At 39.2% G+C, this 25,460-nt stretch overlaps 2 protein-coding genes across 7 annotated transcripts in view; one reads left to right on the top strand and one right to left on the bottom strand.

The window, feature by feature from the left end:
- The window catches only part of Doa (CDC like kinase darkener of apricot), a 470,031-nt gene that overhangs the window by 15,346 nt on the left and 429,225 nt on the right, over window positions 1–25,460 (top strand). For 2 of the 6 annotated variants that reach the window (XM_073960768.1, XM_073960767.1), the window contains exons 1-3: window positions 7,331–8,026; window positions 8,468–8,586; window positions 8,672–8,755. In XM_073960768.1, the coding sequence (XP_073816869.1) occupies window positions 8,468–8,586; window positions 8,672–8,755 (203 nt within the window). In that variant the 5' untranslated portion in view covers window positions 7,331–8,026. Of the gene's footprint in view, window positions 1–7,313; window positions 8,027–8,467; window positions 8,587–8,671; window positions 8,756–25,460 lie in introns of those variants that run through there. The other 4 variants (XM_073960763.1, XM_073960762.1, XM_073960766.1 and 1 more) reach the window with 3 other exon arrangements.
- The window catches only part of Gip (hydroxypyruvate isomerase-like protein Gip), a 53,166-nt gene that overhangs the window by 4,785 nt on the left and 22,921 nt on the right, over window positions 1–25,460 (bottom strand). The window lies entirely within an intron of this gene.

The following is a 25,460-nucleotide window of genomic DNA, read 5'->3' as shown; positions in this document are numbered from 1 at the left end:
ATATATTTTTCAAAATGTTATTGAAAAATACGCTAGAAACAACGCGATAGACGCATTTTACAGCAATGAAATGTTCTGAAGAGTTGTGTATTACATTTCAGCGAATATTCCAAATATAATATTACGAAAAATTTAACCGTTTTGGAGATACGCTGCGAAATATATACAAATTACGGAATTGTTAGATATATTATAACATTTGAGGCAATAAATGAGGTTATTCGTGTTGATTATTTTTCCAAATATCTTTTTCTTGTTCTTATCTACAAGTTTGCTGCGGATGTCATGGAAAGATTCGTATTGGTTTTAAAGATATAGCACAGATTTGCTTTAAAAAGTCAATATTTAACCATGTTTAGATAGGGCCATAAAATCCGCACCCGATCTAATAAAACCAAACCCAAAGAGGGTTTTTGTCTACTGGGTCTGTACTTTCATAAAAACCGCATTAGAAGTTTTTTATTTTTGCCTTATTAAGTCGAAGGCCATTTATAGTGATATTTGATTAATTCTCTTTCGAGTTGAGCTGTAAGGCCTTTAGAGATACATTGAAAAATTAGGAGTCTACCGAAGTCCCACGCATCCAACCATTACACTACGTTTCACGGGTGGTAAAGCCGATCTTCAGGTGTATTAGGATGTTGTTGTTGTGGCAGACGAAGGCAAAGCTTGGAAACTTCATTAGATAAATGTATATGCGAAATTATGTCAGTTAATTGAAACTCCAAACTTTTCCTATAGTCCTGCTTGGTAATCCCATTTTTCAATGTTCACAAATACTATGGTAAGTTTTATTCCTACATCATTAGTAATTGCTCTTCTATATCAGAAGATTTTTATTTTTGATGTGATCATCAATTATTGTCTACTAAAGATTTGACAAGTTGATGGTGGCTTAGAACGCTAAGACGCCGGCAACCTTGACACTCAGTTGTCGGAGACCCAGGTTCGAATCCCAGCCTGGCTCATGCTGAAATTATTTTTTATTTTTGCCTTATTAAGGCGAAGGCCATTTATAGTGATATTTGATTAATTCTCTTTCGAGTTGAGCTGTAAGGCCTTTAGAGATACATTGAAAAATTAGGAGTCTACCGAAGTCCCACGCATCCAACCATTACACTACGTTTCACGGGTGGTAAAGCCGATCTTCAGGTGTATTAGAAGTTGTTTGCACAAAATTACATTGAAAATGTTGCACAGTGTTATATACTATAAAATGTGTCTCTAAATACCCAGCCTTCGGCCGTAGATTTATGAACGCGGAAATTTTTTTTAAAATATAAATTTGTCCCTAAATATACGGGAACGGGAACAATTTTCTTGTGAATTGAATTTTTTTTCAACGTATCCGACCTTTAAACGAGGGTATTTTGTGAAATTCAGAAGCCAATATCTCGGGATATATCGACTACAACACATGTCATAATGGCCCAAAAGCCCTCAAAAATCTGCCGTGGTCAACTGAAATGCCTGATTAGAGGAAGTGATTGACATTAGTCCACCCGCGAAGGCTACCTGACTTATATGACAACAGTACAATTTTTAAGTCCTGGTTTTTGGGTTTATTTTATTTCAATATGAAACACGATGGGGGTGGGTATATCTCGAAAATCGAAATAATGGTTTTTCGACCCCATGTATGTTTGGACGAAGTCCGTTTCAGACAATTTGGAGTTTATTTTTATTAGAATTAATTTCTCGTTGGAATCGAGCTTGATGATCAATAATGCAAGTGAAAAAGGAAAGCCGACGACTCGAACCCACACACCCACCAATATGTGAGTTTATTTAGCCATGCTTGTCCATCTGTCTGGTGTGCACCATAGGTCTCGAGGGGACAACCGATTTTTATCTACTTTTGGCTATAGTAATATGTTGACCAAACTTAGTTTAAGTTCGAAGATAGGCCATATCGATCCCCTCCCCCACAAAAGTTCAAACATTTCGCCAAAATCGTCGGCTCGGTAACGTGTACCTTCCACACAACATTTGGAAAATTACCGATAACGAGTTCACCACGGATGGTCTTTAAATTTTTTGCAATAAATTCTTCTTACTACGTCGCAATTTTTTCGGGGCCACGTCCATACTTTCTGGGATAATAATTCAAAAAAGGCTGCGGGTACAAACTAAAGTACGTAACCTAAGCCTCGAAGGTAGAAACCGATTTGGTCCGAACTTCGTATTATTTCTTACAGACTCGGATTATGTCCGAATATTGAATAAATTCTTTCTGGTACCTTCTACACAAAGTTTGGAAAGAGTAGTTCAAGTACTCGTCTGGGATTGTTTTTAAAATGTTGTGTTTGCGCTTACGAAGGTACAATTTTTTGGGACAAGTTTTTTCCAAAAACTAAAAAAACCTATAGACGTCCGAAGTTTTTTGTTTACTTCTTTTCTTTAGGTCAGAGGCTGAGGGTTTAGATCTATCGGCACAGCTGACTGATACTTTCTTAATTATTATTCTTTTTATCTGTATTGATATTATAGATCTGTTGCTGCTAGCAGCTTTTTTGCCGAGGAGAAGTCTATCAATCTCCTTGTTTTATTATATATTGTGTTAAAAGGAGACTGTCTTCCCGACTGTTCAGCCGAAATATTCTTCTTTCCAAATTTCACATTAAAATCGACTAGAAAAATTTTAATGTCATAGACAATACACCGATCATATATTTTTTCCAAGTTTTTGTAACAACACACACCACGATCCTTTATCAACTCCCATCGAAACATCTTCAAATTAATAGCCCGAGTTTTCCAAAAAAATTGTCAATCATCACCACAACCACTACGATCCTCATCAACCCATCACCTCCAATCAAAACATCTGCATCAAAGCATTAATTACCACAACCACTTCTTTTTTGGAACATTCCTAGTTTGACTATAATCGTCCGATCGATTTGAAATTGTCACCATAGATAGATCTCGATGCCCTGATTATGAATATATAAAATTTTGTCGGCTATCCGATCCGGTTATCCGATTATTTGAACCGAAATTACGGGTAAAAAACCGGATATATAATCGGGTATTCTGGGTATCAAAAGAAAGCTTAGGAAAACACCTATCCAGAAATGTTACAATTCTAGAGCAAATTTTGGGTACGCGGGCAAAAGTTTCTTTAAAATTTTAATTTTTCTTAAGTAGCCGGCCTTCGACCGGGGATTTAAGACATTCTCCTATGGACGGGTGCAAATTTCAGCCACGCGGACAAATGTTTCTTTAAAATTTTAATTTTTCTTAAGTAGCCAGCCTTCGGCCGGGGATTTAAGACATTCTCCTATAGACAGGTGCAAATTTCGGCCACGCGGACAAAAGTTTCTTTAAAATTGTAAGTTTTCTTAAGTAGACGGCCTTTGGCAGGGGATTTAAGACTTTCTCCAATGGACGGGTTCAAATTTAAGCTACGCGGACAACAGTTTATTTAAAATTGTAAGTATTTTTCCTTAAAATTTTAATAATTACCAGAATTTTTAAGCAAAAAATATAGTAAACGGTTTTAGCATATTAACAGAAAATAAATCATTAAAAAAGTGACATTTTAAGCATTCATTTGATACTCATATCGGTTCATAAAACCCGGTTATATATCCGTTTTTTACCCGTAATTTCGGTTCAAATAATCGAATAACCGGTTATGACCGCCGGTAAAATATTATGTATTTTATATTTTCGTAATAAGGGCATCGAGATCTATCTATGGTAAAAATTTCAGATTTATCCGACAGTTATAGCTAAACTAGGAATAAGGCCTTTTTTGCATATTCATCATTTTAACACCTTCATCACCGCAATCACAATATCACCACATCATCAATCATCACTACAACTAAAATACAGTTCATCTTCTATACATCTAATTCTTAAATATTCAGGATGACGACCTATAGATCTACGATTGAAGTGGCTGCCGTCACAGCAGCTCCGCATCCTAAAACTAAACCAAGCTATTCTAAAATATACACATTTACGGTCTACTATTTGTTGTTGTAGCAGCATAGGTTGGCAGCCGCTGGCCGAAACGCTGTGGTTTTGGGTCAATCCGGTATAAGAGAACACCCTGCAGTGGGATTGATGGTCTACTAGTCCTTGCCTACGGTGGCACGGGCGCAAAAGAGACTAAAGAATATAGCTTTTATATTGCAGCAAGTCTTTCATGCACCGGAGTGAAACTGGGGATCAGATGTTCTAACCTTCGACTTGCTATAAATACGCAACCAAACTCGAGCTTTATATCAGCTAAAATACAGTTCGTCACCAATTGTATATCCTGCGGTGGCACGGACGCAAAAGAGACTAAAGAATATAGCTATTATCTTGCAGCAAGTCTTTCTTGCACCGGAGTGAAAGTGGAGATCAGATGTTCTAACTTTCGGTTTACTATAAATACGCAACCAAACTCGTGCTTTACATCATAGCAGCTATAAAATACAGTGCGTCACCAATTGTATTTCTTGTATGGCAGTAGTATATGTAGGCCTTGTACTTTGCTGTCTAAACATTCCATGTGTAGATTCGTAGGTCATGGTCCTGAGAGAACTAGACCGATTCTGCCCCAAAAATTTGAGCGGCACTCTATTAGATCCCTCGAAAATCTCCGAAGAGGCAATAGCTGAAAATTGGCTTAACTCTAGTTTAGTAAAAAATCTCTGAAATTTTTTCCAGGGGTAGATATTGTTGCGCTGATCACGGAAATGTATAATTTTCTTGGGGGACGGACCCGGTTATTGGACCCGAAAGTCATATGATGGGGTTAGTTTCAGGTGGTCAGGTAATATAACGCAAAAACTGATTTTTGGACCCTGCATTTTCCACAAAACCCTCAAAAAGTCGAAAATGTGCCCATTATGAGCTTTGTTCCTTTACTTTTTTAATGGTAAGAGTGGTAAAAGAGAAAAGTGTCAAAATGTTCATGAGACATTTTTACCAGAAAAGTAAAGGAACGGAAAAATGGTAGATCTGGCAGCAATGTCGAAAAGAAACATAAAAAATCAATTTTCGTCTTTTATTTCACAGTTTTTTAATTAGTTTTGTCAGCGTTCGACTTTTTCTTCTGTTTTTCGTACATTTTCTTCTTCATTGCGAAATAATCGTCAAACAAAAGTCGAAAAATCAGTTCTGCCATTTTTTACCTGCAGAAATTTTGCTGGTAGCCTGTGGTAGAAGAGAAAGCCATTTTCGCTTTCACTCCTCTCTCACTCTCTTAAAAATTGCTTCCAGTTTTGCCACTTTTCGGGGTTAAGGAACGCTTTGCAGGTTAAAAATGGTAACAAAGGTTAAAAATGGTAACCTCAGGTAAGTAAAGGAACGCAGCTATGGTGTCCCATTTAATGTAAGCCACACTTTCTTCTTCTTCTTTATTTGCATATCCGTTATCCGGATGTTAAGCGATCATACAATATTACATTTTATTACATTGTTCTTGCAAATATCTAGTTTATGTGGAAGCGATAATTGCCGCTGTTAGAAGACTGAGTTCATCGCGGTATCCGGTCCAGTCTTGAATATTTTTTAGCCAGGACAATTCTCGTCGACCTCTACCACGTCTTCCTTCAACTTGGGATTTGAGAATGATCTGCAGGATCTTATATTTGTTGTTCCTCATCAAGTGTCCCAAATAGGAAACTTTCCGGGTTTTGATGGTTTTAATTAGCTGCCGTTGTACATTCATTCTTCGCAGAACTTCGGCATTTGACACTCGATCGGTCCATGGAATTTTGAGCACACGTCGGTATGCCCACATTTCAAATGCTTCCAATTTCTTCTCGTCAGCTGATTTTACAGTCCATGTTTCAGCCCCGTACAATACATAGCACTTGATAAAGCGGGTTTTAAGCTCAATGTTGATGTCGTGGCTGCTTAGTACTTTTTTTGTATTTGAGAAACGCTTCTCTCGCCTTTTCTATACGACATCGTATTTCATTAGAAGATTGCCACTGCTCATTTATTTTGTGCTCCCAAGTATTTATATGATTTTACTCTCTCTATTTCTGATTCACGGATTTTTAGTGTGGAGTTGTAGAAATTGGTACTTTTACTAACGATCATATATTTTGTCTTATTAAGATTAATGTATAATCCGTATGAATTACTTATCTCGTTGAGGGAACTTAAGAGACTTTGGAGTCCAACTAAAGAACTCGCTATTATCATGGTGTCATCAGCGTATCGAATATTGTTAATGAATTGTCCATGTATTTGTATCCCAATCCTTTTTCCTTCTACGCATTCTCGAAATATTTGTTCAGCATATATATTAAACAATAATGGTGAAAGTATACACCCCTGTCGAACACCTTTTGATATTACTACTTCATCTGTAGTTTCACCGGATACTTCTACTGATGCTGTCTGGTTCCAGTATAGATTTTATATGCATTTTATGTCATTGTTTTCAATGCCTATGGATGTCAGAATTTCCATTAGCTTGTCGTGTTTAACAGTGTCAAAAGCCTTTTCATAGTCTACAAAACACATAAATACGTCTTTTTGGACATCGCGACACTTTTGGATTAGCACTTGAACACCAACTAGTGCTTCTCGAGTTCCCATTCCCTCTTTAAATCCAAATTGCGTTTCTCCCATTGCTGCCTCGCATCTGGGGTATATTCTTTTGTGAATTATACGTAGGAATACTTTTAAGGCGTGGCTCATTAGGCTAATTAATCTATAATCGTTGCATTTTCTGGCGTTTGCTTTCTTTGGTATGGGGACAAATGTAGATTTCAACCAATCTCGCGGATATTGTCCTGTGTCGTATATATTATTATTATATTATTAAGCCATATAAAAGCCACACTTTAACCTTTCCAAAATGGTGCTATATGTTGTAATACCTTCCCTGGATCCAGAGATATGGCTCTTAAAATCTCGACAACCCGGTTTCTCTAAGTGGCTATTTATAGAAAAAATATAACCGGGCCCGTCCCCCAAGAAAATTATACATTTGCGTGATCAGCGCAACAATATCTACCTCTGGCAAAAATTCCAGAAAAATAGGAGAGTTTTTACTAATCTAGAGTTGTTCCTGAAAATTTTCATTAATTTAATTTACGGTATAAATATGTACATATTTTATTTTAAATTACCCAATTTGTCATATTCTTGCAAAATATTTCTTTGGCTAACTGTATTTTTCCTTCTACGCATTTTTTTTAGTAAATGTGTCGTCTACAACACATTTTTTGTCTTAATGTGGCATTCCTAAAATTTAGCGCCAATTGTCGCATCAGCAGAACGCCATCTTGTGCCTGAATTGGGTATAATACAAAGAATTACCACCACGAGTCGCTTTAGCTAAACGTCAAAATGACATTTGTTGACAGCCATGAAAATTCCAACAAGAGAGCCAAAAAAGAGAGTGCGGACAAAGTTGAAAGATTTTTGTGTGTGTTTGCAGATCTACTGAAGCTGTTTGGAAGTGTTTTTTTTTATTGAATTTCAATAAGAAAATTGCAAACAACTCAAAAATATACTAAAATCTTGCATTTGGTTTCTATTGCAACGTCAGATACCACGTGAAATTGAGGAAAAATCTATTGAACATTTTATAAAACCAACAAAAACCAGGAAAACCTCAAAAACAACAAGACCAAAAAGACGTCGTAAAATAAGGAACAGAAAAATCAATTTTGCGCACACATTTTTTTATACATCCATACAATTTATACACGGTGGAGTGTATTTTGTGGCCGCGGTGTTGCTGTTTTAGCTGTTTGACTCCCAGCCGTCTGTTGTTTTCGCACAAATAAACTTGTTTCTTGGGATTTGTTTTTCACGTTTTATATCACCACGGCTGTTTAGAGAAACGAGAATTAACAAAAATACAATTCTTTAATATTCTATGTATGGACATCGTTTGTGTCTAGTGCTGACCTTTCCAACAAATAAACAACTAAACCTAAGCAAACAACTATTTTCTTAGCCAAACCCAACCAACCCAAAAGTGGTGCAACTAACTAACTAACCATTTGTGTGTTCATCCAAGAAAATCAAATCAAAGTTTTTCAATTAACATTTAGAGGTAAATTAATTTGTTTTATTAAGACACTACGCCAAGATGGGTGGTATGGCCAGTTGGGGCGGCTGTATCTGTATAGCATTTTTTTGGTATTTAAGTATGTTTAATTAATGCATTGTCACAATCTGCCATTGTTAATAAGCCTCTCGATTGATTGCATTCATCCATTTTTAAAATAATGAATACTCAATGTATGAAATATTTCCAACACATGTCTTCTGTTTATTTTTCTCTATTTGAACATTTGCTTTTGTTTTTTAGTCATGTCTTCGTGGCTTTTTTCTACTACTAATACTGCGAAACCTTTATAATAATAACACCATTCCACCTCTTTGTATTAGCCTCTTCGACTACTTCAAGTGCCTATATAACCAAACATTAGCAAAACTATATTAATAATCTACTTTAGCTTTTGCATTAATATTCTCTCTATATATGTTACAGATGCCCCGTACCCGTAGACGCCACCATTCAAGAGATCGTTCATCAGGTGGGATGCGTGATAAACGTCGGCGTGTTGATTCTGAGGAAAACTCACCAATAGCCTCAGATGTTAATTCACCGTGAGTATGATTTGGATTGGCTGTATCTTTTTATACAAACTTTTGTTGATGCCAAATTTATCTGTCTTTGCCCTTTTGTGTGCAGGCCACGTTACAAAAATAATCGATCGGATGTCAAACGTCGTCGCCATGATTCAGATGCCAGCTCAAGAGTCTCAAAGGAATCAACGTAAGTTCTAGAATATAAGGATTTAGCAATATGATTAAAAGTTCTATAATGAAGTTAACATTTCTGGTCTTTTCTTCTTACTGGAGTAAGAAGTAACAATAACTCCATTTATGTATATTCCTTCCTAACAGATGTGACAAAGACATAGGAGTGCCATCTTTGTTATACGATTATATCGGGGAATTCTATAAACGTTTATTCTGAAAGCTAGTCAATGGAATGAATAATACCTTTCACGAACTAATGAAATCTAAAGCATATTGACCCATTTGTCAGTGATTGGACATTACGGACTTCTCACAATATTAATACATGTATATTTGCCACACCCGCCTTGCACACAGAAGGTCGTGTATTCGATTTCCTGGCTAGGCAACATCAAATGTTCAACAGTGGCAAAATACCCCTCAGTTATGTTGGCGACATTTCCTGAGTATTTCAGCTATGTTAAACTTCACTACAAGTGGTGTCTTAGGACTCGCCGCTCGGACTGGGCGATAAACTGTAGGTGCCATATCATTGAGCTAATATGAATCGGGGTGCACTCATTGATATGAGAGGAGTCTCTCATGTCCCGCCTGGGATATTTGTGTCGCTCCAAGCCCATTAAAAATGGATGCATTTACCCACAAAATCGGGAAAATACAGCTATTGGCTGTTATGAGAGTTGTTTTATTCAGATGCAAAGACTGATAGATTGATGGTCTTTCAGTACCATCATCTTGAACAACCTTTTTTTCGTTCGACCATCTGATGCATAGGCCAAAAATTCAAGTTGTCCGAGATAAGGCGGAGTACTGTTCCAAATTATATTTAACTTCTATCTTGCAAATCTCCCACCTCCACCAGCATATATTTCGGGGTGTCGTATGCAGATGACTGCGTAATAATTTATTTATTTTTTTTTTTTTATTTATTTGCTTCGCAATTGAAGCCATATCACAATTTTTGTTTTCCTCCGCTGCACACATCAACGACGTAAGTGCTAAAATCACAAATTTCTTCACCGGGCGTTATATAAAGAGACGAAAGAAGTCGACACCCAGCATGTCATTTTATAATCTTCACTTCTCTTTGCATGGCAGTGGAAGTAGAAGTCAAGTAAGAAGACAAGACTATCGCTTTGTTTTAAAATATGCAGAGCCATTCTGGACTCGCTTCCTGAGTTGCCGACTAAACATTTCCTGCTGGCGGGTTATTAGGCGAGTTACCCCAACCGTCATGTTGGGATAGAATATTCACCACCTACACGAATCCGTAAGGACTCGTTCCATCCGACGTCAACCGAATGTCGATAGCGAGCTCCTAGAACACCGAACATCAACAGAAGTTTCTGAAGGCATATATGGTCATAAATACAATCATATTCTAAACAAACGTCCGCCATCAATTTTGGATGCTAAGCGTCTTCTACCAAGGTAAATTCTTTATGAACTGACACAACTAAGGTCCAGAACAGTAGCATTCTAAACTCCTATAGAGAACGGCGGTACTCTAAACAGGTGTCACTCCTGCCATCAAAGCTGTGAGCAACCGAGCATATATTCAACTGCCCTTCCGCACAACTGAATCTAACATAACTTGTAGCCAACTGATGTGGACAAATCCTTCAATTCTATTCAAACAACTAATTAATATATTCTTATATTATTTATCTCTTCACTAATTACCTTTCTTTAACAACTTCCAGGTGAGAGATCTCGAATAAAAACGAATATTTTCAACGGCAACTGTGATACATTTTCTGCTTCTGTGTAAATTGGATTTAGTTCTGCATCATAAGTTTGTAAATCTACAGGCTGTCCCCTGGATTTTTTCATTTCTCTCCCAAGATTGTAATAACAAAGCTTTACTTGCCAGAAGACAGGATCTCCACCCAGCAAACCAAATTTCGGATGTCCGACACGTCTGAACAATTCCGGAAGCAACATCATTCAGATTTCGTTCCGATTTCTAAACGATTGTTCGGATTGGAAATATTTGAGATTTTGTACCGATTTCGGAGCGAATGACGCAAAGAAATTTTCTTTCCGAATTTTCCAGGGATTTTCTTCAGACTTCGTTACGAAATCGGACCGAAATCGATACGATGTCGCTCCGACATTTCGTTCCGAAATTATGTGAACCACTTCATACAACTTTCGTTAAGATATCGTTACAATTTCGGATCCGACATCGGACGTATTTTGATCCGACGAAAACAGGCTTTCTATTGTGTTCAATAAAATTTGGAGTACTTTGATACATGATACTAATTAGTGAGAAGTATTCACAACCACAAAGATTTAAATGGGAGGTTTTGTCTTCTCAACTTTTGTGCTCTTCGTCGCAGCATATTTAGATACTTTGGATGCTGGATGGAAGGTTTTATTCACCTGAAGCTCGCGTCTAGGCATATCTAAATAAATTTTTTCGAACTTCCTCATGAACCTGAGTTTTTTCTTTTGACTTCTCTCTAGATGACTTCTCTCTTTGTATGGAAATTCGAATCTACGGATAAACACTTCTTGCATTACTGCCATTATAGGCAGTGGCTGTTTTTGGATTTCCCATAGTCGTCGGTCAAGGTCAGATTAACTAACATGTTCTCATATGTCCTGGTAAACCTCTTCTAAACCAAACATATAAAAATTGTCAAAAATTTTGCACTCTGCTTTCCTGAACTGTTCAATACCGTAAATTTTTCCGTAATACCGTAATATTTTTCTTTTTACTACACTTCCCCCATCATAGTGGTTTATTTTAGGCGGAACTATCCCGATCGATTTTGGGCGGAAGATCTAAAATATCCACAGTGTTCAGAGAAATGCAGAGCAAACATCTTTACTCTTTGACAAACCCTATTTTCCACGCCCCATGCTACTGAAGGATCAACGAATAGTGAAATGTGTTGATTCTGTTCTATTTGAGGTTAGCTCAAACAGTTCCTGCTTCTCACGCCTCATGATACCGAAGGATCAATGGATAGTGAAATGTGTTGAAACTGCTCTGCCTGAAGTTATCCCAGGCAGTTCGGATTCAATACATCAGAAAAACCCCCTTTCCATCCCCTACCCAGATGGCATCTCCATTTCGAAGAAGTTGAGTTGGTTTTGGGTGGATACTTGAAAAGATGGAATGTTCCGTGTGGACCGATACAACATGCTGGCCAGATGTTTTCTAAGCTGTCATCAATCTTTGTCCAATAGGAATCGGGTCAGGCGACTACTCATCTAACCCCAGTGGATCTGTGGTTACATCCCATCGAAGTAGCTACTTTCCTGGAACTGGAGATAGACCCAGAGCCAGATTGAACAGGAGAACGAACATACAAACATAATAATAAAACACTGTTACAACAACAACAACTACACCACCATTAATAATGTAGTTGAATCAACATTTTATATGCTTAGTCCAGGCATTTGATGTTCGTTCATCTGCCTATTTTGGTTTTGTGGTTATGGAGTGGGGAGTAGTCATTCTACTGTGCTGTATCCGGGACACATATAGGTGTTGATCAATGCAACACCTTAAACCTATCTAAATCAACATTTACTTTATTTATCCCATCCAGCTGACTTTCTTCTGCCGATTTTAGTTTGGTAGCTATGACGTGTAATCGTTGAACTGTGGTGGTGATTGGTGTGCGTATGAATTCACCTGTCTTGACCACTGGCGGGAGAAGAGACATTTTTATTTGCAACAACGCCATTGACGTACTGTAGTTATACTAGCCTGGAAGAGGTCTAGAACATCGTGAAACTTTTGTCTTTGAATAACCTATTCCTGGGCTTTTGGAAAATTGTCTGTTGGTCGCCATTCGTACGTCCTCGCATCTGCCTCGATGCCGTCACCAAATATGCACTTCCTTGTATGTGTCGAGCCTGTGTTAAATATGAGAGGGGTCTGATTAAATATTACCGGTTAGTCCACCAGAAGGAATTGGAGATCTGGTCACCCGGCGACATATCCCACTGTCTATGTGCCCGGGCGGAGTGGCGAACCTCATGATAAGCATTGAAATCCCAAACTTCCAGAAGAAGGTTATTGACTTCCATATGTACATTTTTAGCACGTCTATATCGACAGTTCCACACGTGGCCTCTAACCTCATATATTGAATCTTTGGATCTCCAGAGTCAAGCTCAAAAGTTATACATACGTTGGCATTGAACATCCAATGTGTCCTTTCCGAAGCGCTTCTTTTCCTTCACAACCATGCAGAACACAGACACAAGGGCCCGGATTATCATGAGAAGATATTTGTACAGCATGAGTCAACATTGTCTCTGTTGTAATATAATCGGATGAAGTCTAACCCCGAGCAACACGTGTTGTTGTTGCATAATACATACAACTATTGGATCGCACCGATCCAGTACCAAATACATATGGTACTAGATACATACACCTACGCCATCCTCTGAGCTAGGTCATCACAATGGCAAACTGCTTCGTTCATCTTAGCTTGACAAGGTTATATTGTATTTTGTTGTTGTTGTTGTTGTTGTAACAGTGTTTGTTATTATGTTTGTATGTTCGTTCTTCTGTTCAATCTGGCTCTGGGTCTATCTCCAGTTCCAGGAAAGTGGCTGCTTCGATGGGATGTAACCACAGATCCACTGGAGTTAGATGAGTAAGTTTGGCTGGGCAGTTAAAAAGGTGTTTTGTGTCGTGCGGGCCCATGCTACATATTGGGCAGATGTCTTGCACGGCGCGGTCGATTTCCGCCCAATAAGAATTTAGGCGACTGCAATATCCCGAGCGTAGTTGAGCAAAACTACTCTAGTTTGTCGTGGCAACTGGCGCTCCTCAGCTGCAATAGATGGGGGATGTATTTCGAGGACTTTATTTTTCACACTATAATGGCTTAAGTCCTTGGCAACTGTATCCGTGTGAATACTATTTAAACCTGCTTGATACGCTTGTTGATCTAGGGGTTCTCTCCTGTATCGTTGGACCTCTCCATCTAGAGCATGGATATCCTTCCTGATCTGCCTGTATGTGACGGGCCTACCCACAAGATGGTGATTGTTTTCTTGTATGATTTTGTTCCGGTTGATAAGGTGAACAATTTTACTTACATTGACACGGAGGTCTTTATAATTAAATTGCGAGTCAAGTCAAAGTGACCATAAAGCAATTTGAGTTGGGTTCACGGATTTGTTATAAATATGAGATCGACGTACGAAATGTTTTTCAATACTACTTGAGGTTATTACAACAAAATACGTTTGAATCCACATTGCAGCATGCCATCCGAACATTGAGAACTTAGATTATCCGCTACATAGCCGCATTGAATGATATATCTGACAGGCTTCGTCTATTCATCGTACTTGCTAAATGAAAAAAATCACATTATGGTATCGCACGCGGAGAGATCATCGTCTCTTCATGTAGCTGATCTAAAAGATGCAATATAATTTATTATATCTTCATATCTAAGGGAGGCACTTTCCATGTATCATGCTTACGTTAACCATAAACATTTCAACTGGTCCAACTAGTCTATTGCTGTTTGGATTTTATGAGCAAACTATTAGCATACTTTTAGGCTGAAGTGATTAAAACTAAAGCACGACTGCAATTTTCTTTTTTTATTTATATTAATTGTGTATTAATTGTTGAACATAAAATATTCCAAATTTACTGCACTATAACCATATTCAAAAGCCATTAATACGCCATACAGAAACAGTAAATTTACATATAACAACGTTGGTGGTATGAATTCAATTACCCCAACTCCCTTGAGGAAACAGACCAATCTGATTGACATACATACTTAAATAAATCCACATGCGGAATACAAAACCAATGAGGGTACATCTTCCACTTGGTGCTGCCATGCAATCAATTCTTTTTCGCCAGAAAATAAATTTATTGCAATTTCATCCTTTTAGGGCAAACTTGATGTAAAAAATGGTATTTTTTTCTTTAAGAAATGTCAGTTCATTAAACTTCCTTGTCTTGCCATATTTGGTGATCTAGTCCCCCCACCCACAATTGAAAAGGATGATATGTGTTTCACAGAAATGTGGATTTTAACGGTATTTATTTTGGGTATTTTCTTTTTCTTAATTGCAAGCAGCTCATTACAAGAAAAAATATGTGAAATATTCTTTTTGTTAAGCGATGCACTTTATAGAAAGTTATGATGGGTGATGATGCATCCATCCATCAGCCTGTGTAGGTGTTTAACTTGGGATTTTATTTCTGTGGTATTTTTTATTTCTTTTTTAACTCCAAAAGAGTGCATTATTGGATGGTGTACTCCAATAAAAATAAATCGTTAAAAACAACAAAGTGAGAACTTGGTTTTAAGATCAATGAATAAAATCGGTTCTCTGATCATTATGTGTAGGATATTTAATGGGGGAGAAAGTTAGTATTATCTTTCTTTTAATTAAAAATACATGAATGGGAAATTTATTGATTATTCTTTGGTGCAAATTTATTGCTCGTAAGAAATTTTACAGTGCCATGTTTTTCGCACAATTTTACCAATGAATAAACATTAAACTTATACCTTTGGTGTAGGTAGATAACAAATCTGGAGATCCCTGAGTCATCATCATATAGTCCCTGAAGCCGGGGAAGCGCGTAGTGTGAATCCGCTATTGAAACCCGCAAATATGGGAGTTATTTAAAGCCTTTGTTCTCCCACCAGTAGCCAAGGCACTTGTAGCCTTGTTGCTTCCTAGCCTTAGAGGAAGTTATGATTATTGACGACCAGTATGGTTTCCGGAATGACTGTTCTTCACACGTTATATACTCATTAACTGCATTAATGTCCAGCAGAGTTTGAAACGCCAGATTTTGAACTATGTGTGTGAATGTCAATCATTTGTGCAGTACTAAAGTCAAAAACACGTAGAGTGTAACTTCTGTGGAAGTCCACTGCAACTGGGGTTATTTCGTCAGCGAATGAATTTCTTCATCGCTGACTTTGTTAGTTTAGTTAGTTCGTCACAAAGATCGCGGAGATGAGGAAGATGCTCGAATGACCAGATCGAAGGACCAACTACAAATAACCCCAAGATTGCCACAACTACCTCACATGAGTTATGAAGCAGGAAGAAGGTTCTGAATTCATTGGTTTTGTAATAGCAGTGGAAGGAATTTTAAATTCAAAATGCAGCGCTGAGAACTCCAAGATATCATCGTATATAAAAAGGAACAAACAAAGTTGTCTATGGAATTCTCGTTAACGCTATCCTTCATTCAGTGCAACTGAAGGGAAAGTAATCCTAGGGGACACTTCAGCGTTAATCATGAGCTTTGGCATTCCGACATAGGCAATGTAGAGAAGTACCGCAAATTGATAGGTCCACATTTTGCACGGTGAACGAAGACTCTGGTATACGCGGATAAGAGGAGATTGGCATAGCTAGCCAGACATCACCATTGTGGCCGCGGGTCTGATAAATTAGGTGTCATGGCACCACGACAAACTTCCTATCGTCGTCTCCGTCAAGAGACCGCGCGTGCATAACCACAGACAGCCGTACTTTTTTAAACGATGGGAAAGCTGATTGGTAATGGTTCAAAGAATTTACCAATAACCGCTTCAGAAAGGTGCACAGTCCCTCACATCCTCGGATAGCTAAGACTATTTTCGGGGACATCATAATAGCTGCAGCCACACCCCACATACTTGCTGGTCGAATACTCGAAATTATACTAAATTTGCCAGCAGAGGCGACGGATCCAGAATACCAAAGAAAAGTGGCTAGATCGCCGACAGTTTACTCGTATAGGACACTCCGAAAGTGATTGTTCATGAGCAGTGTGCTACGCCGTATAAAAGCCCTGTCAGTCGAGAAGCTACCACAGACCGTGTGACCGAACTCTATCTACTGCTTCACTGTTCATGATGAGAAGCAGTTTCCTAGTTGCCCAACATCAGCATGGATAGATATGGCCGCTCTATCTACTGCTTCACTGTTCACTGATTCCCACGACAATCGAATAACAGAACGGCTATTACTTTCAACGGTGTGACAGTAACTGACCCAAAGAGGTGCGCGTGTTATTTTAACCGGCAGTTCATAGAGCACCCCGAGAGTGATAGGGCGAATACAAGTGTGCTACGCCGTATTAGAAGAGCTCTTCCAGCCGAGGAGGTACCACCACAATTTACGATTAGCGATGTTGCAGATGCCATCCGAAACGCTAAATCATCAAAAGCGTTGGGTCCGCACCGAATATCGATGGTAATGCTTAAGCAGCTGGGTGAAGCTGGAGTTGAGTATCTAACAAGTGTTCTCAACCTATCGTTAGCCACCCATGTTGTACCAGATGCCTGGAAAGTTGGATTTTACTCCTGTCGCCAGTAGCAAAGATCCTAGAGGCGCTACTCCTCCCCACGATGAGAAGGTGTTTTCCAGTTGCCCAACATCAACATGGATTTCGGAAAATGCATAGTACTACAACAGCATTAGACGCCATATCCACACATATCAGTAGAGGACTGAACCAGAAAAGGCCGTGCGACCGAACAGTCATGGTGGCTCTTGACCTGTCGAAGGCTTTCGATACCGTCATCCATGCCAAGCTGTTCGAGGATATAGAGAAAACTTATCTTCAGCCATGTTTGAAACGTTGGGTAATCAACTATATGTGTAGAGTGAAACAGGGAGTTCCCCAAGGACGGGGTGATATCTCCGGAACTGTTTAACCTCTACCTTTCTGAAATTCCACACCCTCCAGACGGCATAGAGATCGTGATGTATGCGGTTGATTGTACGATCTTGGCGTCGGCTCCTATCGTCGATGACATATCACGGTGCTCTTGAAACAATTTTAAATGGAAGGTGCTTACACCTCGGAAGTTTTTGGGGATTCTGAAACTACAATGTTTATAGATGAGAAAAATCAAAAAACGAAAAAAAAACGCCGGAGCGCTTTTTAAATAAATCGCGATTTAAGTTAACATTTTTAGGGGTTGTTAAGGTTTCCACGATTTTGCTTAGAAACCGCTTGTCCTATCAAAATGGGACTAAAGAAAATGTTGTAGCTATGAAAATTCTCTACAAGATTGACCTGTATGGTATTCTCGTTGGTTTTACCGTTTTTGATATATAGAAGTTCAAATTGGGACAATTCAAATTCAATTCAATTCTGTATCGCCTCCTTATAAAACAATGTCATGGCTGCAAATTCCCAACTTAAACTTATATATCTAAAAAATTGTTACAACTTAGGATAAGTTACTTAAGCCAGTCTTGTAGAGAATTTTCACAGCTTTAAGATTTTCTCAGGACCCATATCGATAAGACTTACCGTATTCAAGCAAAATCGCGAAACTATAACAAAAAAACCTAAAAATGTAAATTGTGCTTCTTTATCTCAAAAATGGTACAGGCTGGGAACAATCAATAAAGGTCAATCCTCTAGAGAATTTTCACAGCTACAACATTTTCTTTAGCTCTATTTCGATTGGACTTGCGGCTTCCAAGCAAAATCGTGAAAACCTAAAAAACACCTAAAAATGTGAATTTTGACCGCGATTTATTTAAAAATCCCTACAGCGATTTTTTCTTGTTTTTGGATTTTTCTCATCTATGAACACTGCTGTTTCAGAATTCACAAAAACTTTCCCTGTGTAAGCGGTTTTCATCAAAAGTTACTTAAGGCGCACCCTTCATGACATTGTTTTATAAGGGGGCGATACAGTCAGTGCATTGTCCCAATTTGAACTTCTATATCTCAATAACGGTAAAACCTACGAAATTATCACAAAGATCAATCTCGTAAAGAATTTTCATAGCTACGACATTTTCTTTAGTCCCATTCTGAAAGGACTCGTGGTTTCCAAGCAAAATCGTGAAAACCTAAACAACCCCTATAAATGTCAACTTAAATCGCGATTTATTTAAAAAGCGCTCCGGCGATTTTTTTGTTTTTTGATTTTTTTCATCTATGAACATTGTAGTTTCAGAATCCGCAAAAACTTCAAAGGTGTAAGCACCTTCCATTTAAAATTGTTTCAAGAGCGCCGTGATATGTGATAGGTTAAATGTCTGAATGTGTCTAAATGTACATAGCTGACCTAGTGCAGTACTTCCATCTGAGGAATATGAAAATATCCGCCGCTAAATCCACAGCCACGCTGTTCACCACATGGACGGCTGAGATGAGGCTCCCACTGAACATATTGGTCGATGGTGCACTGATTCCGACCACTAACTACCCCAAAATACTGGGTGTAACGTTCGATAGCATGTTAAAGTCGTCGGCGCATGCCACAGCTATTTGCAATAAGATCAGAAGTAGGAACAAGGTTCTCAAGTCGCTGGCCGGCAGCACTTGGGGTGCTGATAAAGAAACCTTGTTGACCACCTACAATGCAATAGGCCGGTCTGAGGTAAGCTATGCGGCGCCAGCGTGGTCTGCAAAGGTTAGCATAACGCAGTGGAAGAAGATTCAAACCTGCCAGAATGCTGCCCTGAGGACTGCAACAGGGTGCCTCCTTATGACACCAGTGGACCATCTTCATGAGGAGGCGAGGGTTTTACCGGTGCGTTAGCACAATAAGATGTTGTCGATGCAGTACCTGCTTGGGTGTTACCGTAGTGAGCATCCCTGTCACGATTTAATGGACAGGCTCCCCCCACCCAGCCACGTCAGGAGAGACCTTCATGATCTAGAGAGAGAGGTCCAAAGGTATAAAAGAGAACCGCTAGATCAACGAGCCTATCAGGCAGGCTTGAATCGCATTCACACCAACATGGTTGCGCAAGCAGTACGAAGATACAGTGTGTATGCCGCACATGGAGACCATCCCCCATCCTTCGCAGCAGAAGAACGTCGGCTGCCAAGGCAAACACGAGTGGTTTTAGCTCAGTTAAGATCCGGACGATGCAGTCGCCTCAATTCGTATTGGGCCAGAATTGACGCCACGATACCCAATATATGCCCAGCATGTGAATTGGGACCACACGATACTCTGCATTTATTTAACTGCCCATCTAACCCCACTCACCTGTCTCCTCATTCTTTATGGACGCAACCAGTCCAGGTTGCGGAACTCTTGAGTCTGGATACAGAGGAACTTGATAACTGAAATAATACACGAACGAACATATATGCGTTGCTACAACAACAATCGAATCTACGCTCCGGAACGACCCGAGTCCAGCTCGGCCAGGGATAGTCAACTCAGCGCCAGCAGTACAAACCATGGGGCTCCTCCCAAAATATTGTGTGTAATTTTCAATAGCACCTATAATCGTCTCCGCGAGATTTAGGGATATACGTTTTCCAAAAGTCTTACTGGCCCACAAGGAATTTATACTTATTTACGGGGAGTCTTAAAGTACCTTCTGGTTTTTATTAAAATTTCGGTTTAAAATTCCATCTCATCTATCAATAAACATTTCAATTTTTTATGTTTGCCATACTTGCTGGTGGAATACTCGAAATTATACTAAATTTTCCAGCAGGGGCGACGGGTACAGAATACCAAAGTCTTGTTGATGTCAACCAAAAGCGGAAAAAGTGGCTAGATCGCCAAAAGCAAAAAAACATTGCTACAGGACAGTGGGCTACGCTTAAATTCCCACCGAATCAGGGAACTTGTGATCGAGCGGTTGTTTCTTTCGATCGCGTGACAGTTTATAGGGCACTCCGAAAGTGACATGGCATGAGCAGTATGCTACGCCGTATAAAGGCCCTCTCAGTCGAGAAGCGACCACCATCCAAAATGCATTGGGAGCCCACAGAATGTCAATGGTAATGCTTAAGCAACTGAATGGCCGATCTTATTTCTATAGCCAGTAACACAAGATTCTAGAGACACTACTCATGTCCATAGATAGGTAACTTAACAAGAACAGATCATGTGACCTAGCAGTTATGGTCGCTCTATCTACTGCTTCCATGTTCACTGATATGAGGCTCCTCCCAAAATATTGTGTGTAATTTTCGACAGCAGTTTTAATCGTATCCGCAGGATTTAGGGATATGCGTTTTCCAAAAGTCTTACTGGCCCACAAGGAATTTATACTAATTTACAGGATGTCCTAAAGTATCGTTTAAAATTTCGGTTTAAAATTCCAACTCATCTATCAATAAACATTTCAATTTTTTATGTTTGCCATAAACATTTAACAAAATTGTGGTTTAATGTCAAGATCAATAAGCTGATGTACCTAGTGTAGGTGGTAATATTGACACATAAAATCATGAGAAAGAGTGAATTTTAATTGAAATGGGAATGATATCTTTTACGTTAAGTGTCTAGCGTTTGAAGCGCTAACTCTCAACTGGCAGAGTGTATGAGCAAATGTTATGGCGGATGGATGGATAAATGAATGTATCATAGCACACCGTGGTGGTGGGTACTTGAATGGAATTTCATCACAAAATCTAACACTTGAAATCATGAAATGCAAGCATATGGCTATGAACATACATATTTCCAAAACATCCAACACCCAAGTCACATTGAAGTTAATCAAACTCCGCCTAACTTTTTTCAAAGACAATGGACAATTTTGTTTGCTATGGGGTATTTTTGCAAGTCATTCATAAACAGAACTCTAAAATAGCTCAGGAGAAGCAGCAGATGAAGACAACAACATGTTTGTAACGATCATAAATTATGCTAAGAAAACAAAATATTCGAAATTAAAAACAGCCAGAAGATATGGGATGCGATTTCACTGCTGCTCGCTTACTACGCCAGTAGACCCCGGTAATTGTATGTTTGTTGTGTGAGCCATGTGGGTGTTTAACCACGAAACCATGGATATTTGTATGATGTGACCTTCTTTACAATTAAAGTCAAATTGAATTGAGAAGAAAGATGCCTACGTGAATTTACCAAAAAACGTGTGTTAATGTAATGCATTTTGCAATCTCCTTTAACAAAACTATGGTATGCCTTCTTTAATCTATTATGATTTTTTGTTTGATTACAAAGTTTCATAGATTTGTTTGCGTAAAAAAGTGACATATGAAATGTAACAACAATTGTAAACAGCATGACATTAACCTTGTCAAAAATAAGACATCTGCGATTTGGTTTGATGACTGATTTTGTGTGTGTGGCGAAAAGTATGACTTGCTGAATTTAATGCCCTCTTTATCAAATGTTCATTATATCTTTTATTTTGAAGTGGAACGATGATGTACGTATATTCCCCGAGATATGAAAAATAGCAAATTATACGGATTATAAGTATGGACCTTACACAGACAGATTTATTTTGCATTCTGCATGAGGGGATGGAAGATACCAAGGAACGGTCCTGACCGGTTTTAACATGGCAAAGCCCTGGATTTATCTTGGTCCCTTGGTCTTGGTAGTGAGCTAACATGTGCCGCGCGTTCACCCATAAGAACGTTAAAAACTTGGGATTGGGCGTCGGGTTAGTAACCCTCCCCTAGAAAAAAAACAGCCTACTATGAAAAAACGAAAGAAAAGAAAAACAAACCCCTCTAAAGTTGACGAACCCCGCAAACGTTTTAAGGACCATGATCTACGAATCTGCACTTGGAATGTTCGCACTCTTTATAGAGAAGGTGCAGTCTTCGCATTGGCAGACGTACAAAGCCGATATTACTGCCATACAGGAAATACGATGGACTGGGAAAGATGTCACAACAACACCTAAAGGTGACGCACTGTATTATAGCTGCCATGACACAAAGCATGAGTTTGGTTGCGGTTTTGTAGTTGGTCGGAGGTTAAAACATCTGGTCTCCAGCTTCACCCCAGTGAATGAAAGACTTGCTACAATTCGATTTAAAGCAAAATTCTTCAACATCAGCTTTATCTGCGCTCATGCCCCAACCGAAGACAAGGACGAACAGACCAAAGATATATTCTACGAGAGCTTAGAAGAAACATATGACCGTTGTCCTGCCCATGACATTAAAATTGTTCTAGGCGATTTTAATGCCAAAATTGGAAAGGAGAATATCTTTGGACAAACAGTTGGGAAATTCAGTCTACATAGTGAAACATCAGACAATGGAATGAGGCTGATAGACTTCGCAGCGGCAAAAAACATGGTAGTTAGCAGTACCAGATTTAAGCATCTCGATATTCATAAGGGCACTTGGCTGTCTCCAGACCAAAGAACAATAAATCAAATTGATCACGTTGTGATAGATGGAAGACATTCATCGAGCGTGTTGGATGTACGATCGTTCCGAGGAGCAAACTTAGATTCGGACCATTACCTCGTTGCAGCAAAGGTGCGTACCCGTCTAAACGTTGCAAATAAAGCACGGACAGACACAACACGAAAGTTGGACATCGCCAAGCTGCAAACACAACAGATAGCCACAGCATATTCCACTCAACTGACCCAATTGCTTAATGATAGCGCTTCTCGTCCCGATAACATATCAGCACAATGGCAAAATATTGCCCACTCCATGCTAACAGCCGCAAAATCAGTACTTGGATACCAGAGACCTCCACCAAAGAATCCGTGGTATGACCAGAAGTGCCGTGCTGCTACCGAAGAAAAAAATGCGGCATATAGGACTACTTTACAATCAGTAGCAACGCGTAGCGCACGAGAGAGGTATCGGGAGAAAACGAGAGAGGAGAAACGTCTTTTCCGCAGGAAAAAGAGAGAAATGGAAAAGAGGGAGTGTGAACAAATGGAGATGTACAGGAGACAGAACGAAGTCCGAAAATTCTACCAAAGAGTGAAGCATCAAACTGATGGCTTTGGTACAGGAATATCCTCCTGTAGAGATCAACAAGGTAATTTGGTAACTGATACAGATAGTGTGCCCAGGATATGGAAAGAACATTTTTCCAAACTGTTGGTATCCGATAGCAGTGAAGACGGCGAAGATACCACAGATCCAATCCCAGATGATGGTATTGAATGTATACCGCCCAGCCAAGATGAGGTAAGGACAGCAATAAACCGGCTGAAGAATAATAAGGCGGCAGGAGCAGATGGCCTACCAGCCGAGCTGTTCAAAACCGGAGGCGACACGCTGATAAGGTGTATGCATCAGCTAGTTAGCACCATCTGGCAGGAAGAACGCGTACCCGACGATTGGAACATGAGCATCCTACGTCCAGTCCACAAGAAGGGTGATAAGACTGTGTGCTCCAATTATAGGGGCATAAGTCTGCTCCCTATTGCATATAAGATAGTATCTGGCATATTGTGTGAGAGACTAAAGCCTATGGTCAATGAAATTATTGGACCCTATCAGTGCGGCTTTAGACCTGGCAAATCCACCATTGACCAGATATTTACCTTGAGACAAATCCTGGAAAAGACCCAAGAAATGCAGATCGACACCTTCCATCTTTTCGTCGATTATAAAGCAGCATTCGACAGCCCTATACGTTCAAAGGTGTTCCAAGCCATGTCTGATTTTGGTATTCCTGCAAAGCTCATTCGACTTTGTAGAATGACATTAACTGAGACGAGATCCTCAGTTAAAATTGGAAAGAACCTCTCCGAAGAGTTTACTACCAAAAGAGGTTTCAGACAAGGAGACGGCCTGTCGTGTGATCTATTCAACATCCTGCTGGAAAAGGTCATACGAGACGCGAAGGTCAAAAGAAATGGAACGATATACACGAACAGCCACATGTTACTGGCTTATGCCGACGACATTGACATCATGGGTCGATCGGTAAAGGAAGTAACTGACACCTTTACAAAAGTCGAAAGAGAATCTGCTAAAGTTGGTCTGGCAGTAAACGGCGTAAAAACCAAGTTGATGGTATCGACGCGTAATATGTCCATAAACACCGCACCATCTGCGAATGTTGGTACCTATAATTTTGAGGTAGTAAAGGACTTCGTCTACCTCGGCACCGCCATAAACACAACAAATAACATCAGTTGTGAAATACGAAGAAGAATAGTGTTGGCTAACAGATGCTACTTTGGGCTGAGTAAGCAGTTTAGGAATAAAGCCACCTCTCGTCCAACAAAAATAATACTGTACAAAACACTGATACTACCCGTGCTAATGTATGGTTCCGAAGCATGGGTACTTGCTCAAGCAGATAAGGCAGTGCTTTGTGTGTTTGAGAGAAAAATTCTTCGAAAGATCTACGGGCCAACCTGTGTTGACGGCGAATATCGGCGTCGTATGAACATCGAGCTGTATCAACTATACAATGACATCAATATTAGGCCGGGGCGATTTGTATGGAAGGAAAAAAGTGTTATCGGGCGCCTGGAGATTCTGATTTTTGGGATTGTACTGAGCAAAAAAGTCAACTAGACCATATGTCTACGGTGAAAATCGAGCCCCCGGATTTTGACTTGAAGTGTTTTTTCAAGGATTTTTGGACATTTTGGCATATAAAAACCAAACCACTGAGATTTTCGATCCAACACAAAGACAACAATTGTAGCCAAGACAATAATAAAGAACTCTCTAGTACATCGCAAAAGCATTGGAACGCTCCTTCAGGTAGTTATGGCCTCGAGAAGGTGCACATTTTTCGGAAAATATCGATAAACGACACTGTGCTACAAAATGGAACTCAAAGTCAGTGGGTGGAAAATTTCTTTTGGAGATGAAAGCCCTTGGTGAGTGTACTGAGAACCCAAAATGAAAATTTCACCATAGGTCAAGTTTCCGAGATATTGCGTGATTAATGGTTTAATTTTGGCCCCTTAATTTGTGAACAAATAGCTTTATATCTCTCTAATGCGTTATTGTAGCTTCATTTTGACATTACATGTCTTCAGTCAAATCGAATGGTGAATCTTTT

The sequence above is a fragment of the Musca autumnalis genome, unplaced genomic scaffold (assembly GCF_047663935.1).
Source record: "Musca autumnalis isolate F117 unplaced genomic scaffold, ASM4766393v1 scaffold_1, whole genome shotgun sequence".
In the NCBI taxonomy this organism is placed as follows: Eukaryota; Metazoa; Arthropoda; class Insecta; order Diptera; family Muscidae; genus Musca; species Musca autumnalis.
Note: the sequence above shows the minus strand (reverse complement) of the source record. Positions and strands in the feature narration are given on the sequence as shown.